Source organism: Equus quagga, chromosome 11, assembly GCF_021613505.1.
Source record: "Equus quagga isolate Etosha38 chromosome 11, UCLA_HA_Equagga_1.0, whole genome shotgun sequence".
NCBI lineage: Eukaryota > Metazoa > Chordata > Mammalia > Perissodactyla > Equidae > Equus > Equus quagga.
In genome coordinates, this window is record NC_060277.1 from 62,812,302 (window position 1) to 62,830,339 (window position 18,038).

At 40.3% G+C, this 18,038-nt stretch overlaps 1 protein-coding gene across 11 annotated transcripts in view; it reads right to left on the reverse strand.

The window, feature by feature from the left end:
- Positions 1 to 18,038, reverse strand: part of DNAH9 (dynein axonemal heavy chain 9) — a 324,423-nt gene that overhangs the window by 110,597 nt on the left and 195,788 nt on the right. For 10 of the 11 annotated variants that reach the window (XR_006890674.1, XM_046676357.1, XM_046676358.1 and 7 more), the window contains 3 exons: positions 8,144 to 8,286; positions 7,605 to 7,766; positions 7,165 to 7,398 (listed from right to left, as the gene is read on the reverse strand). Coding sequence is in view for 10 of the 11 variants with exons in the window: in XM_046676357.1 (XP_046532313.1) it covers positions 7,165 to 7,398; positions 7,605 to 7,766; positions 8,144 to 8,286 (539 nt within the window). In the remaining variant the exon portion in view is untranslated. The remainder of the gene's footprint in view (positions 1 to 7,164; positions 7,399 to 7,604; positions 7,767 to 8,143; positions 8,287 to 18,038) is intronic. The other variant, XM_046676362.1, reaches the window with a different exon arrangement.

Sequence of the window (18,038 nt, forward strand, 5' to 3'; positions counted from 1 at the left end):
AGACCAAAAGGAAAGAAAAGGAAAGGGGAAAAAAAAAGAATGCTCTTTAATTTTGTGTATTCATAGAAACTGGAGACTTTGCCATAACCTCAGATGGAGGCCTGCTCCCTAGAATGCGTCTTATATCCCCATGGTGGAAGGTTAATCCATTTCCATCTCCCGTTGTTCAGCTGCAGAGAGTTATTTCTACAAGGACAAAGATGCAATTGTAAATCAAAATGACTGAGCCACATAATCACTCCAGTCAGCAAACACACCAGTAACTTTTTGTTCCTTTTTAAATCTTGGGAGATTTGAGAAAATTGAAGTGGTTTTTCTTTGTTGTTGTTATTGTTGTTTGTTTTATTGATTCCAGATATGGCTTATGACCTCAGGCCCAAGGTACATAATCACCAGCACTGTGAATGGGAGCTTTATAGCTCTTAAGCTGTGACATGGAGCAACACGAGGGTCTCGCCAGTCAGAATTAGGCTGCTCCCACAAAGCTAGAGAGAAGGCCTGACTCAGGTCCATTTTATGGCTCTTCTGCAATAGAACCGGAAATTGAAACATGGTTATTTTAAATTGTCCTCTTCTCTTTTTCCCTTAGTCAAAGAATTCGGGCCACATTCTGGATCTCTTTTAATTTAGACACTCCCCACACCTGGAGAGGAAGATTAAGAGGGAGAGTGCCACAAACACTGGAGAGACCCTGTCCCGCAGTCTTGCTGGCCCCATGAATACTGACCACGTGTGATAAGTGGGGGGATGTTGACTGAGTGAAGTGATGACAGGATGGTGGCGGGAGACACTTCCTTCTTCAAGGACCAGGCACATGATGCTAAACAGCGAGGACAAGACTCCCAGGAACTTCCCCCTAGAGCTCCAGAAGAAGAAGAGGGAACCCAGGATAATCAATAGCAAAAAACCCTCCACTGAGGGCTGGAGGCCCAGGGATATCCTCCTTCTTAGCTCTGAGTCCATAGAGTCACCCAACACTTTCTGATATGAATTTGGACTGCAAGCAGGCTTTCCTCTCAGATATAGACGTTTCCCATCTATAGCCATCTGTTATGTTTGCTTGCCTATCAGCAAGTTTTCATTCCTGTTCCGGTAACATAGTTTGATTTTCCTTTGGAGGACTCCCCCTTCCCAAGTCCTTGTAGTTTGGGTGAGGCTGACTCCAGTGGTTGCATTTGATCCTGGCCTGGCCAGTGAGAATGTCCAAGTCAAAGAGATTGGTCCAACTATAGGCAAACCAATGACTCGAAGAGGCCAATCAGAGCCATTGTGCATTCATGCAGAGACTTGGCCAAAAATACTGGAAAAGAGGCACTCTTTTTTATGCTGGGGTTGCAAAGCAGACAGAATACAAGTCTGAGGTTGTCAGGGCCACGGGGGTGGCCTGCCTGAACAAGGATATCTAGGGCGTGTCTAGCTCCAGCGCTGTCCAAATTAAGTTCTATCCCTTACTTTTCAGTCATATGAATCAGTTCATTTCCTTTTATTTTGTTTTGCTGTTTGCCTAAACCTACTTTAGTTGGATTTTGATTAGTTGCCATCAAAAAGGTTCTGATAGATATATCATGTAATCTCAGAATTTTCTCTCCTCTTTTCCCCTCCCCTCCCTTTGCCTCCCCCTCCCCTTCCCCTCCCCTCTCCTGTCCCTTCCTATCCTCTCCCCTCCTCTTCCCTCCCTTCCCCTCCTTCTTTTCCCCCCTCAATTCCCTCCTGTCTTTTCCTTCTTTCCATTCTTGTTTTTTCCTTCTTGCTAGGTGAATGAGTTAGTTTTCTTTACTTGCAACCAAAACAGTCCTGATGAATAATCATCGGAAATTATTAACTGTCAACTTCACTTAAGTTTGGTGGCCTGAGATTATTTGAAACCCTAAAATAAATTGGATTTAAAAGTTTCCAGATTGACAGACTTGTGGATTAAATCCTATATGCAGGGAAATGTTTATGAACATTTCTTCAACCCTCAGCCCCTCTTCCTCATAAATACATCTGTGGTAGATACAGAAGCAAGGGTGACTGTGGGTTCTGAGGATGTCAGGGGGAGACAAAGTGAGACCCAAGTCAGGGCTGGGGGCTCTGACTGTGTCAAGAGAGAGAACACACGTTATACAAAGTGCAAAGTCTTCAGCTGAAGCTGAAGCGAAGACAGAAGATGCCACCTAAAGACCCAGCGGGACCAGTCACTGTCATCAGAGCCAAGGAGAACTGGAGGACTACACTATGATGTTTCATCAGCTGGCTCCAGAAACGCAACACCACGGAGACAAGGAGGACAAGATTCTTCGGAGGGAAACAGCACAGAGATAGAGTTAGCACTCTGAACTGACAGCCCTCCAAAGACTGAGTTTTCATCCTGAAGTGACTGAGTCAATCCGAAATATAAGATTAAGAACTTTCTGTTCTTAAATGAAAAAGACGGATCCAGAGTAAGTTTAATTCAATTAGAGGAAAATAAAGCACTTTTATGACCAGCTGAGTCTAAGCATGAAATGATAAATCTAACATTTATAAACTCTACATTACCATACAATTGTTAATTATTGTCATTATTACCATGATCATCACTACTTTTAATGCTACTGTGATGGCTAAATAAATTTGGAGCCTGAGATGGAGCTGTGAGATTCATTTAGCCTATTCCTGCCAGATTATGTACACCAAAAGCTGTTATAACTCGGTGGTGGGACAGTGATGCAACATCATTCAATATGTCACCCTTATACCAAGATTATAATGATGTGCTTCAGTCCTTTTCTACCAAAGGGACAATTCCAGCTGCAGAGTTTATATCAGAATTAGGAACCACAGACACCATTTTAACAAGAAGAATCATCATTATAACCATCAATAAGTATGGAATATACACCACGTACACAGTATGGCCAAGACCCATTATTGCCCCCAACTCTGAGCGTGTAGGTGATTTTAGAACTAGTTCATTTGTTTATTTGCCTACCCATCTATCATCTATCGATCTATCCATTTATAGAATACCTACCACATGCCAAGGAATCCTGGTTTCTGCCCTGAAGTACAGATAACAGTATGACATGATATGCTCAAGAGAAGAAACGAAATTCAAGGATGGAACCACAGAGAAGGGAATACATAACTGTTCAGGACTTAGAAAGGCTTCTGGGCAGGGGAGTAGCAAAGTGTTTAGGTCTCGACAATGAAAAGCTGCCAAGGTGGGACCACAGGTGAAGGCACAGAGATGTCAATTAGTTGTGGAGTTTTGGGGGACTCAGTGCTGTTGGACTTCAGGGCACGTTGTGGTAGACTAGAGGAAGAAAAGAGTGGAGCAATATGCAAGGGTACAATTTAAAAAGTTCCAGAAAAGTTCAAAGAATCTGAACTGCAATGTCTAAATCATTAAGACCTATTAAAGAGAATACTCAGACTTGTGGTTTGAGCAAATATCAGTCTAAGAGCAGGACAGAGGTTGGGCCAGAGCTGTGCTGTCTGGTTTGGTAGCCACTAGTCACATGTGGTTAAGGAGCACTTAGAATGTGGCATGTTCCCACTGAGATGTGCTGGAGGTATAATGATACACACTAGTTTTTGAAGCCTGGTAGGAAAAAAATGGAAAATGTTTCATTAATAACTATTTTACATTGAATAAATGTCACAATGATAATATTTTGGATATACTGGGTTAAATAGAATATATCATAAAATTATATACAGTTAAAATATATTAATAAATAAAATTCACTTGCTTCATTTTACTTTTTTTGATGCAGCTACTAGAAAATGTAATTTGCATGCATGACTTGCAGCGTATTTCTATTGGATAGAGCTGGTCTAATAGCTTGTCAGAGTACAGTCAAGGAGACTAAATAGAATGCTATTAATTCATTAATTCATTAATTCAACAAATATTTAGTGAGTGTTCACTCTGTCCAGGCACTGTTTTAGGCACTGGGGATACAACAGCGAACAAAAGAGACAAAGATTCCTATCCTTAAAGAGCTTGGAACCAACAGATGGAAATAGACAGCAAAAAATAATCATAAGTAAATTATGTAATATGTTAGACAAGGGTAAGTGCTATGGAAAAAGATAAAGTAGAGCAGAACAAGGGGGTCAGGAGTGGTGTGGGGTTGCAATTTAAAATGGGGTCATCAGGGCAGGATTCATTGTGAAGGTGAATTTGAGCAAAGAATTGAAGGAGATGAGGGAGTGAGCCATGGATATAAGAGGGAAGAACATCCCAGGTAGACAGAAAAGCCAATGCAAAGGCCTGGTGTGTCTGAGGAAAGAGCAAAGAAGCAGCGTGGATGGAGAGGAGTGTCCCAGGGATGGGTATAGGAGATGAGGTCTGAGAGTTAATGGAGCAGGGCTGGGAAGGAAATTGGAAGCCACTGTACTGCAGGAAATAGGGGTTATCTCAGCGTTTTGAGCAAAAAAGGGACATGATCTGATTTATGTTTTAAACTGGTCGCTCTGTCTGCTCAGTTGATGCTAGACTATAGAGGGGCCAAAGTAGAGGCAGACAAATTAGTTAGAATGGTATTGTGGATATCCAGGTAAAAGACGTCAGTGGCTCAGAGTAGAGTAGTAGCAGTGTAGGAGGTGCAAAGTGGTGGGATTCTGAGCATATCTGAAGTTAGAGCCAATAGTGATTTTCTGATGGACTGGCTGTAGGTTGTGAGACAAAGAGAGGAATGAGAAGAGCCAAGGATGACCCCAAGGATTTTGGCCTGATGGGTGATGTGAGACAGGTGAAGCAGGTTTGGGATGGGGGAGAGATTGGAGAGCTCAATTTATTGAAGTAATCCAGGTGAGAAGTATCTAAACTAAGACATTGAAAAGAGAGTTACAGTAAGAGGGGTACCTATGACAGATATTTAGAAAACTTATAGAATTTGTTGATGCTTAAATATGGGAGGTGAGGGAAGGGGAGGAGTCTAAGATAAGGCCCAGTTTCTAGCCTGGGTAACTGGGTAGATAGAAGTATTTATTCACTGAAGCAGAAAATAAAGAAGAAGAAAGTGAAACTGATGTTAGGACTTGAGAGGATTCTCCATTAACTACATGCAGACAGAGCGGGATTTACTAATGGTATAACCAGGCTTCTCCTTGTTAAATAGAGATCACCTCAAACAGGAAAATAGACATCTATGCTTTCTTCATTGTCTGCTCAAAGGCCCAGGGTCTGTACAACATAGAACACTGGGTGCTGCTCTGTGGGAGTGCCAGAGTACCTTTCCCATTGCTTGCTCCCTAGCAAATGTCCTCTACACAGACTGACCAGCAATTCCCAGAGGATAAGTGGGTAGGAGATAGACCAGGGGTTGGTTGGGGTACAGAACGTTCTCAGGGTACTGTAGGTGGGGGGAGACAGGAAGAGGAAGAGGTGGAAGATGTCAAAAAAAATCTGGTAGTACTGCATTCTGGGATTCTATCTTATGCTGTTTTCTAGAAACTCAGAGATTGAGAGAACTAGAAAGTGATTGGGAGAGAAGATGCTACTTTGCTACAACAAAGGTGTATACCAGGTAAACTGCTAGGACCTGGACTTGGATCTGTGCACCTCAACCTGCCCTGAACTGTAGCTCTAAGAAGGGGTTTTGGTCATGACACAAATGGAAAGAGAGCAGCATCACAAAATAATGGTTACATGCCATTTGTTGACAAACATTGAGTTTGAACAGATCTTACCATGTCTGAAGGTAAATAAAGAAAAAAAAAGTCTTTATATAAATACAGAACAAGAAAAGGACTGACATCTAGAAGACTAAGAAGGAGAACACAGCTCTGAAAATGACCCATTATAGCATCTAGAAAAAACATGGAGAAAGCTGTTTGGCATCATCAGTAGAATGGTTTCTGTGCATAGTTGTAGAAAAACAGGCTGAAATAAAAATATGAAAGGATGTGTTGGAAAGGGAAAAGGATGAGATGAGGAAGGATGATTAGGATATTAAAAATGTAATAGCAGAATTAAAGTCTTCAATGGAAGCATAAGAAGCAGAAGCAATATTACGCACTAGGAGATTAGTACTGCTGAGGATAAACTTGAAAAGCTCTCCTAGAACGTAGCAAAAAAGGCCAAAGGGATGAAAACAATGAGTGAGAACATAATAGATATGGGGCACAAGGAACCCATCCACTAATCATTGCTCCTGGAGGAGAAGCCAGACCAGATGAACAAAACCAGATAATAGAGGAAAAATTTCCTGAGCAGAAGAAACTCTATGTGTATAGATTGCAAGTGCCCACTGCATCCCAGTAAATGAACTGAAATCCTCTAGACAGATTACATCTATGAATCAAGCAACTGAAGTGAGGAGAAAGGACAAGTCAGAGGAAGGAAGTTCAACAGAGCGATTCCAAAGGCAAAGTTCTGAGAAAATGACAGTAAATGAAAGGTTAGATATCTACAGGAGCACGTGATGTCCAAGAATTAAATTGATGACAGTTTTAGTTAAACTGTGCAAATGCATGAAATTTCACCACCTTAGTGAGAGGCTGGCTGTGCTGCTGGTAAACAGGGTACAAAAAGAGGCCATCAAGGGACTAGCAATGTTTGATGGGCATGAGCAAGGGTAGAGAAGGTGCTAGAGTTGTCCCCAATTCTCAAGGGAAGAATAGTAAGTTGACTGAAATAAACTCATTCCATTTGGAAGAGTAAGTAGAAAATATGACAAGGACAGGATGACAGGGACCTTCTTTTGATGGTCAACCACTTAGGAACATGGGCAAAAGCATGAAATGAGACAGGATTTGTTTAAGAAATTAGGTTCTAGGGCTCTTTGACAGATAATACAGAAAGACAAAAGAAACAAAAGAAAATTGCTGTAACCCTGCATCCATTTCTCTCAACCATTCATCTCTTTTGGTTTTGAAGATGGAAGGAAGGTGGACTGGAAAGGAAAGGAAAGTAGTGGAAAAGGAGATGGTAAAGAGGAAAAGAGAAGAGGAGCGTCAAGGGTTTCCAACATCAGTGAGAGGAAGCAGACCAGACCTGAAGCTGAGAGCGCACTTCTGCTGGGAGAGCTCAGCCCTAACTTTTGGCACTGTTTCTGATGGCACTGGGGCCTCTGGAAAACCATAAGTGATCCCCGGACCTTGATTGTGATCCCCCTAGTTCTCTGGAAAGGGGCTGCTCCCACTCCCTCTCAGTGTCCCACAGGCAGGAGAGAGTGAAAGGGTGTTACTCACCTGGGCAGAGGTGCTATGGAGCTTCAGCAGCCCATTCTCAAGTCGCTCCATTTTGGACTTGAGCTCTCTTCCATTCTTGCGCAACAAGCTCTGGTAGAGCCTGATGAACTCCAGAAATGATTTGGGAGTTGTGTAGTTGTAGCGCTGCTCATTGCTCAGATAAGACTGGGAGGTTTGGTTGACACTTGTGTGGACAAAAGCCATGAACTTGCTAATGGACTGCTTGACTGTGGGCTAAAATCAAAGAGCAGGAAATAAAGGATACCTTGTCATGAAGACTGGAAGTGACTGACTACCCCCGCTCATTGCTTCCCCACACGAGAAGCTGTGCTCCGACAACTCTATCCAAGCCAGATTTTTAACCCTAAAATCGTGGACATGGAATTCTCTGTACCCCGAGGTGAAGAGGATCTTGCGGAGTGTCTCCCTTTCCCTCTCACCTCAATGCTGTCCGTGTTCTGCAGGAAGCGGAGGCTGACAGACTCCAGTGCCTGCTGAGGCCACTCATGGAACCAGTCGATGGCCGTGCAGTTCACAATGGCTGGGAACTTCCTGCTACGGACCCTCAGCTTGTTCCCCACCGGGGAGAAACAGAGAGTCACCTGAGAAGTCAGAAGGGTGAGGAGAACCAGGAAGGTTAAAGAGAGACAGATACAGCTTTGGATTCTCTTTTTCCTGGAAAATTGGGAAGCACATCAAAAGAGACAAAATATGTATGTACAAAATCTGTAAATACTAGCTAGCCTTTCCAGCCAAGAAATTAAAAATGCTGGGACTGCACGAAGGAAGATGGAAGCCATTGCCCATGAAACAGACGAGAAGCGCATCCTTGCAAAGGTGCTCAGGCTGAGAAGGGCACTTCACCCTCAACACCCACTCCCAAGACAACCAATAAAGACAGCTGTGTCCAAAATACCAGCAGGGGCTCTTGTGAACCACCTCTGGTCCTGCCTACCCTGGGCAGCAAATCCTTCTATACCTTCAGTTGTCGGCGGACTCGATCTACAAAGAACTTCCAGCAGTTCTCTCTGCTGTCAATCAGACCTTGGCTCTTGACTTCATTCCTCACATTGCTTATGATGCTCTCAACTTCATCATCTGAGTAGAGGTCTGGGATCTCTCCTGGGAAGACATGGAGCACAAATGGGCAGCTTTGGCATCTCTCTGCATGATGTAATTGGACACGAGAAGTTATCCAACCTTGGGACATGGCTCCTTTGTTCTTTAGGCCATGTTCCACCACTCTTGCTGGTGAACCTGGACAGACACCATAACTACTCTGAACCCAGCACAGGGGAATGATACTTTAAAGAATGGAACAGGGTGTATGGAACACTCTTGTCCTGGGTCAGCGTTGGTAGCGCAGTGCTTTCAATTGTCTTTTCTTCTTTTGCTTAGAGAATTTATTCATTAACTACTGTTAGTAGAAATTGTGCTCCTAAGGAGTTTAATATTTAGCAGAAAAAATAAAACATATGTAAAACAGCTACAAGACCATGAGTGAAAAGGTCCATGAGAAACATATGGGTAAGTCCTCATATCTAAGAAGAAGGAGCTATCACTTTCTATTCAAGAAGAAAGAAAGAGAGAGAGCAGGTAAAGATTTTATTATGTGATAAGCATGACATGTTAAATAAATAGGAAAAAGATGAACTACTCTATACATGGTATCAAGAAAACTCAAATCTGAAAACCAATTATGGTTGGATCCTTATATTCCACTGTACGCTAGGATAAATTACAAATGGATCAATGATTTAACTACAAAAAAATAAAACCATAAAAATGATAGAAAAAATGAGAGAAGTCCTTTCTTCTTTTTTAAAGTTTGCTAAAGCCTGGTCTAGCACAGCCTTCAGGGTTATCTAATTCTGATTCTTGTATTTAAAAAATGTTTTTTCAAGGTATGTTTTTTGGTGAGGAAGATTCCTCCTGAGCTAACATCTGCTCCCAATCTTCCTCTTTTTTTTTCTTCCCAAAGACCCAGTACATAGTTGTGTAACCTAGTTGTAAGTCCTTCTAGTTCTTCTATGTGGGATGTCAACACAGCATGGCTTGATGATCTGTGTGTAGGTCCACACCCTGGATCTGAATCAGTGAACACTGGCCACCAAAGTGGAGTGTGCAACCTTGATCACTTAGCCACGGGGCTGACCCCGAGAAGTACTTTCACAATCTCTGAGTGGGGAAGGACTTTCTAACTATAACTCAATAGATATGCTTTAAAAGAAAGATAAATTTGATACATATAAACTGATAAATTTTATACAAAATATGCATTTTATATAAAAATAAAAAATTTTGCACGGTGAAAGCATCATAGGCAAAGTATAACAACAACAACAAAAGCCAAAGAATCACTTAAGAAAACATGACTTTTCCAAAGATATGCAAGTGGCCAATAGGTACATGAAAAGGTGCTTAATATCACTAATCATCAGGGAAAGGCAAGTCAAAATCACAGTGAGATAGCACCTCACACCTGTTAGGATGGCTATTATCAAAAAGACAAGAGATAACAAGTGTTGGCAAGGATGTGGAGAAAAGGGAACCCTCGGTGCACTGTTGGTAGGAATATAAACTGGTACAATCACTATGGAAAACAGCATGGAGGCTCCTCAAGAAATTAAAAATAGAAGTGTCATATGATCCAGCAATCCTACTTCTGGGTATATATCCAAAGAAGTGAAACCATCATCTTGAAGAGGTATCTGCACCCCTATGTTCATTGCAGCATTATTCATAATAGTCAAAGTTTGAAAACAACCTAAGTGTCCCTTAATGGATGAGTGGATCAAGAACGTATGGTAAATATATCTCCAATGGATTATTTTTCACCCTTAAAAAGGAAGGAAATCTTGTCACTTGAAACAACATGGATGAACCTATAGGGTATTATGCTAAGTGAAATAAGCCAGACAAAGAAAGACAAATACTACATGGTATCACTTATATGTGGAATCTAAAAGAAAAAGTCAAACTCATAGAAACAGAGAGCTGAGGGGTGGGAAAAATAGAGAGAGGTTGGTAAAAGGGTTCAGACTCTCAACTATAAGATGAATAAGGTCTGAGATCTAATGTATAAGATAGTGACTATAGCTGATAACACTGTATTGTACAATGAAATTTGCTAAAAGAGTAGAACTGAAATGTCCTCACCAAAAAAAAGGAGGGGAGGGAGAAAAATATATATGTTTAACTCAGATTAGAGTTAGATAGCTAATCTCCTTAATATGTAAAGAAACTCTCTACAAATAAAGGAAAAGTTCCATAATTCAATAGAAAGATGTGGTGAAGGATAAGAAAAGAGTGTTCACAGTACAGAAAATAGAAATGTCTCAAACATATGAACAAATGCTTTGCCTCACCCGTAATAACAGAAATGTACGTTGAAACTGTGCTTACCTTTTTGTTTGTACAAATCACATTGGCAAACATATGAACAGACACTCAGCCTCACTCACAATGATAGAAACGTACTTTAAAACAATGCCTAATTATTATTTTCTACCAGTTTGGCAAAATCCTGAAAGTTAGATAAACTACAGTATTAATGAGGCAATATATGATGAATACAATTTTTAAAAGCCTTAACTAAATGTATAAAAATAAATATGTGATAACCAAGTAGAATTTATCCTGGGAATGCAAGGATGGTTAAATATTAGAAAAATCTATGAAAATAGCTCACTACATTAATAGACTAAAGAAGTAAAACATGACTATCAAAATACATGCATAAAATTTCTAAAAATTTAGTTTGTTAGCAAACTAGGAATAAATGAGATATCTCTTAAGTGTAATAGATATCTATTGCAGAACCAAAGCAAACATCATAGCTAACGGTGAAATACTAAAAGACTCTCTTTCAAATCAGGTAGAAGACAAGCATGACTGCTATTCACATTTTCTATTCAACATTATGTGGAGGTGCTAGACTATGCAAAAAGTCCAGGAAAAGAAATAAAGCGTAGAAGGATATTTAAGGAAAGAATAAAGCTATTGTTCAAAATCTAATTTTCTACATAGAAAACCTAGGAGAATATATACATAAACAATCAGAACTCATAAGCTTGTTCAACAACAAGCTTGCTGGATACAAAATCAATATGGGAAATAAAACGGCATTTCTGTACATTAGCAAAAAAACCCGTTATTTTAAAAGTTATTTAGAATACCAACAAAAACTATAGGGCAGGTAGTAATAAATGTATAAAAAGATGTGAAAGATCTTGATGTAAAAGCTGTAACATATTATTGAAGGGCATAAATAAAACCCTAAATTAATGGAGAGAAATATTGTGTTCATGGGTGGATGACAGTATTACTAGTATCACAAAAATGGAATTCCAATAAAAAAATCAAAGGAAATTCTCTTTTGATCTTGATAAGCATATTCAAAATTTATATGGAAGAGCAAAGGGTAAAGATTGGCCATGATATTTGTGAAGAAGAACCAGAAGGAGGGATTTGCCCTACCAGAAATCAAGTCTTCTTGTAAAGCTATGTTAGTTAAAACAATGTGAAATTGGTACCATAAACAAATAGAACAGTGAGTGAAACACCTAGAAACAGACCCAATATAAACAGGCAATTGATATAAAAAATCAGTGTGCAGACAAGGGATAGACTAATCAGTAAGTGATGTTAGGATAATCAATATTAATATTAAAAAATAAAATTAGAAAACTATACAAAAATACATTCCAGGTAGCTTAAAGACACAAATATGAAAAGCAAACATTAATAATTTGAAAATAAAATACGGGGGCTGGCCCAGTGGTGTAATGGGTAAGTTCACATGCTCTGCTTTGGTGGCCCAGGGTTCACGGGTTTGGATCCTGGGCACAGACCTACACACCGCTGGTTGGGCCATGGGGTGGTGGTATCCCACATACAAAATAGGGGAAGATTGGCACAGATGTTAGCTCAGGGACAATCTTCCTCAAGCAAAAAGAGGAAGATCAGCAACAGATATTAGCTCAGGGCGAGTCTTCTTGACCAATAAATAAATAAATAGAATAAAATAAAATACAGGAGATTATTTTTACGGTGTTAGGACAAAATTTCTGAAACAGAGTATAAACAGCACAAAGCATTAGGAAAAGACTGCCACATTTTACAACATTTAAACTAAATCAGCATGACAAAAGTCAGGTGGAGACTTCAAAAATATATTTACAACCCACGCAATGAAAAAAGAGTTAGTATCAAGAATATACAAAGAACTCTTACAAATCCATATGAAAATGACAAAGAACCCAAGAGCAAAGGGCAAACTATATAAATAGGCAACCAAGACAGTGTCAAGATGGCGGCATAGGTGGACTCTGAACTCACCTCTTCCCACAGTCACAACAAATTTACAACTGTTCTTGGAACAATGACCCCTGAGAGAGAACTGAAAACTGGATAAAAAGAACCCCTGCAACAAGGGACAGTGCTGACTGAGGTAGACGCAGCAGAAACTCTTTTCTGGAGAGAAAAGAGACACCTTTGAGCCACAGCATTTCATGGCTGGCCAGGAGCAATCTTGAGGTACACAGCCTTTCCTGGAAGAGCGGGGGATCTGAGCAGGAGAGCATTACCACTATAAGCACCTTTGAGACTCAGCACAACTGAAACGAGTGTCATAATATCAGGCTTCACTGGCTATTAACTACAATGGGGACTACCCCCGGAAAAGATATCAGACGTAAGGGGAAAAGGAGCCTGCTCTTAAAGGGCCCACATACCAATTTACCTATTTCAGAAAGCAACCTAAAATTATCAGAAAGAAAGATGCACAGTCCTTTGGTGAAAGGAGACTCACTTGATAGGCTCTGGGTGCATCTGGGTGAGAGGTGAGACCTCTCTAGGGACTGAGACATTGGTGGCAGCCATTATTGTGACCTAGTACAGATGTGCTGACACAGATGTTGGCAGATGCCATTGAAATTCTTCCCCTGGCCTGTTAGTTCCCCCACTCACTAGAGCATGGATTTAATCCAGTTCAGCCAGGACAGGCAGTCTGCCCTAGGGACTGGCCCCACCCAACAGCAAGCCCTTGGGCAACTTGTGTGCCCACATAGGTGGGGTGACTGGAACCTCTGCAGCTGGATGAGTAGGTCCATCTCTGCGGGGCAGGGCATGTGTGAGGGGCAGGTGGAGTGTGTGGGGCATTGGTGGAGTGTGTGGGACCTCTGCAGTAGGGCAACTGGGTCCACTTCAGTAGGTCAGGGCATACACACGGGGCAGGACTGTGTTGACAGGGTGTGTGGCTCTGTGGGTGGTGGGGTCTGACAGCTGCAGCAGACTTGTGCTTCTCAAACAGTCACAGAGGGATTGGCCCCACCTTCCAAAGCCTGAAACAGTTGGGTGCTCCCATGCCTGGGGCCAGCCCCACTCAGTTGCAATCCTGAGAGAGCTGACAAGAACCTTGCAGGCCAGAGACCTAAAGCAATTATAAGCCCATGAGCCTAGCAACCAGCCAAGCTGGGAGCCTACTCAACAGAAAAACTGCAACAGGAATGTGCTATTAGACTTGCAGCCAACTCTGCTGGGGTTCCCCATGCCCAATAAAGTGACTGAAGGATCCATAGCATCCACACGCACCTGAACATTACAACCAGCCAGCCAGGGGGACAGCCCAGCCTTCCTGGGCACCTGCAGCAAGAGAAACCCTACCACAATAGAAGGACACATAGCCCAGACAGGGGACACTCCTGGAACACTTGGAACTGGTGATGAGATGGAAGCACACTGCTGGGCCTCATAAGGCATCTCTTACATAAAGCCACCTCTCTAAGATTGAGAGATGTAGCCTACCTACCTAATACACAGATGTAAGCACAGAGAAAGAGGCAAAATGAGGAGACAAAGGAATATATTTCAAGTAAAAGAACAGGACAAAACCCCAGAAAAAGAACTAAACAAAACAGAGATAAGCAATCTACCTGACAAAGAGTACAAACTAAGAGTCATAAGGATGCTCACTGATCTTGGGAGAAGAATGGATGAACTCAGTGAGAACCTCAACAAAGAATTGGAAAATATAAAAAAGAACCAATCAGAAATGAAGAACACAATACTGGAAATGAAAAAAATCACTAGAGGGACTCAATAGCAGAGTAGATGATACAGAAGAATGGATCAGCGGATATACACAGAACATTCCATACAAAAACCACAGAATACACATTCCTTTCAAATGCACATGGAACATTCTCCAGGATAGATCACATATTAGGCCACAAAACAAGTCTCAATAAATTTAAGAAGATTGAAATAATACCAAGCATCTTTTCTGACCACAATGGTATGAAACTAGAAATCAATTACAGGAAGAAAATAAAAAATGCCACAAATACGTGGAGATTAAACAAAATGCTACGGAACAACAATTGGGTCAATGAAGAAATGAAAGCAGAAATTAAAAAAATACCTGGAGACAAATGAAAATGAAAACATGACATGCCAAAATGTATGAGACACAGCAAAAGCAGTTCTAAGAGGGAAGTTCATAGCAATACAGGCCTACCTCAACAAACAAGAAAAATCCCGAATAAACAATCTAACAGTGCACCTAAAGGAACTGGAAAAAGAAGAACAAACGAAGTCCATAATCAGTAGAAGGAAGGAAATAATAAAAATCAGAGCAGAAATAAATGAAATGGAGAATAAAGAAACAATAGGACAAAAATGAATGAAATGAAGAACTCATTCTTTGAAAAGATAAACAAAATTGACAAATATGTAGCAAGACTCAACAAGAAAAAAGAGAGAAGTCTCAAATAAATAAAATCAGAAATGAAAGAAGAAAAATTGCAATGAACACCTCAGAAATACAAAACATTATAAGAGAATACTATGAAAAGTTATACACCAACAAATCAGATAATCTAGAAGAAATAGATAAATTCTTAGAATCATACAACCTTCCAAAACTGAATTGAGAAGAAACAGAGGGGCTGGCCCATGGCCGAGTGGTTGGGTTTGCACACTCCACTTTGGTGGCCAAGGGATCGCTAGTTCAGATCCTGGACGCGTACCTAGCACCACTCATCAAGCTATGCTAAGGTGGCATCCCACATGGCAGAGCTGGAAGGACCTGCAACTGGAATGTACAACTGTGTACTGGGGGGCTTTGGGGAGAAAAAGAAAGAAAGAAACAAAAGATTGGCAACAGATGTAGCTTGGGGCCAATCTCTAAAACAAAAAACAAAAAGAAGACGAAATAGAGAATTTGAATAGATCAATTACCAGTAAGGAGATTGAAACAGCAATCAAAAACTTCCCCAAAAATAAAAGTCCAGGACCAGATGGCTTCCCTGGTGAATTCTACCAAACATTCAAAGAAGACTTAATACCTATCCTTCTCAAACTCTTCCAAAAAATTGAAGAGGAAGGGAGGCTTTCTAACTCATTCTATGAAGTTAACGTTACCCTGACACCAATACCAGACAAGGACAACACAAGAAAAGAAAATTATAGGCCAATATTACTGATGAAGATCGATGCAAAAGTCCTCAACAAAATATTAGCAAATCGAATAAAACAATACATTAAAAAGATCATACGCCATGACCAAGCGGGATTTATTCCAGGGATGCAGGGATGGTTCAACACCCACAAATGGATCAACATGATACACTATGTTAACAAAATGAAGAATAAAAATCACATCATTGTCTCAATAGATGCAGAGAAAGCATTTGACAAGATACAGCATTCATATCTGATAAACACTCTGAAAAAAACGGGTATAGAATGAAAATACCTCAACATAATAAAGACCATACATGACAAACACACAACAATATCATTCTCAATGGAGAAAAACTGAAAGCTACCCCTCTAAGAACAGGAACCAGACAAGGATGCCCACTGTCACCACTCTTATTTAACATAGTATCGGAAGTCCTAGGTGAGCAATCATGCAAGAAAAAGAAATAAAAGGGATCCAAACTGGAAAAGAAGAAGTGAAACTGTCACTGTTCTCAGATGACATGATTTGATACATATAAAACCCCAAAGAATCCACCAAAAAACTTTTAGACATAATAAATGAATACCATAAAGCTGCAGGATATAAAATCAACATACAAATATCAGTTGTCTTTCTATGCACTAACTACGAAGTAGCAGAAAGAGAAATTAAGAATACAATCCCATTTACAATTGCAACAAAAAGAATAAAATATCTAGGAATAAACTTAACCAAAGAGGCGAAAGATCTGTACGTTGAAATCTGTAAGACATTGTCAAAAGAAATTGAAGACATGAAGAAATGGAAAGATATTCCATGCTGTTGGATTCGAATAATTAACATCATTAAAATGTCCATAGTTCCTAAAGCAATCTACAGATTCGATGAAATCCCTATCAAAGTTACAGTGACATTTTTCACAGAAATAGAACAAAGAATCCTAAACTTTATGTGGAACAACAGAGGGCCCCAAATAGCCAAAGGAATGCTGAGAAAAAAGAACAAAGCTGGAGGTATCACACTCCCTGATTTCAAAATATACTACAAAGCCATAGTAACCAAAACAGCATGGTACTGGCACAAAAACAGACACACAGATCAATGGAACAGAATCGAGAGCCCAGAAATAAACCCACACATCTATGGACAACTACTTTTCAACAAGGGAGCCAAGAGCATACAATGGAGAAAGGAAAGTCTCTTCAATAAATAGTTTTGGGAAAATTGGACAGTCACATGCAAAAGAATGAAAGTAGACCATTATCTTACACCATACACAAAAATTAACTCAAAATGGATTAAAGACTTGAATGCAACATCTGAAACCATGAAACTTCCATAAGAAAACATAGCAGTATACTCTTTGACATCAGTCTTAGTGGCATATTTTCAAGTACCACGTCTGACTGGGCAAGGCAAACAACAGAAAAAATAAACAAATGGGACTACATCAAACTAAAAAGCCTCTGTACAGCAAAGGAAACCACCAATAAGATGAAAAGACAAGCTAACAATTGAGAAAATATATTTGCAAACCATATATCTGATAAGTGGTTAATATCCAAAATATATAAAGAACACATACATCTCAACAACAAAAAAACTAACAACCCAATTAAAAAATGGGCAAAAGATCTGAACAGACATTTCTCCAAAAAGATACACAGATGGCCAACAGGCACATGAAAAGATGTTTAATATTACTAATTATCAGGGAACTGCAAATCAAAACTACAATGAGATATCTCCTCATGCCCATCAGAATGGCTATGATTAACAAAACAGGAAATAACAAGTGTTGGAGAGGATGTGGAGAGAAGGGAACTCTCATACACTGCTGGTGGGAGTGCAAACTGGTGCAGCCACTACGGAAAACAGTATGGAGTTTCCTCAAAAATTTAGAGTAGAGCTACCATATGACCCAGCTATTCCACTGCTGGGTATTTATCCAAAGAACATGAGAACATGAATGCATGAAGATACATGCACCCCTATGTTCATTGCAGCATTATTCACAATAGGTGAGACTTGGAAGCAACCTAGGTGCCCAGCAAGGGACGAATGGATAAAGAAGATGTGGTATATATGCACAATGGAATACTTCTCAGCCATAAGAAACAATGAAATCCGGCCGTTTGTGACAACACGGATGGACGTTGAGGGTACTATGCCAAGCAAAATAAGTCAGAGGCAGAAAGTCAAATACTGTATGATCTCACTCATAAGCAGAAGATTAAGACAACAACAAACAATCACATAGAGACAGAGATTGAATCGGTGGTTACCAGAGGGGAAGGGGGGAGGGAGGAGGGCAAAAGGAGTGAAAAGGCACATGTGTGTGGTGATGGATTGTAATTGGTCTTTGGCTGGTAAACATGATGTAATCTACACAGAAATCAAAATACAA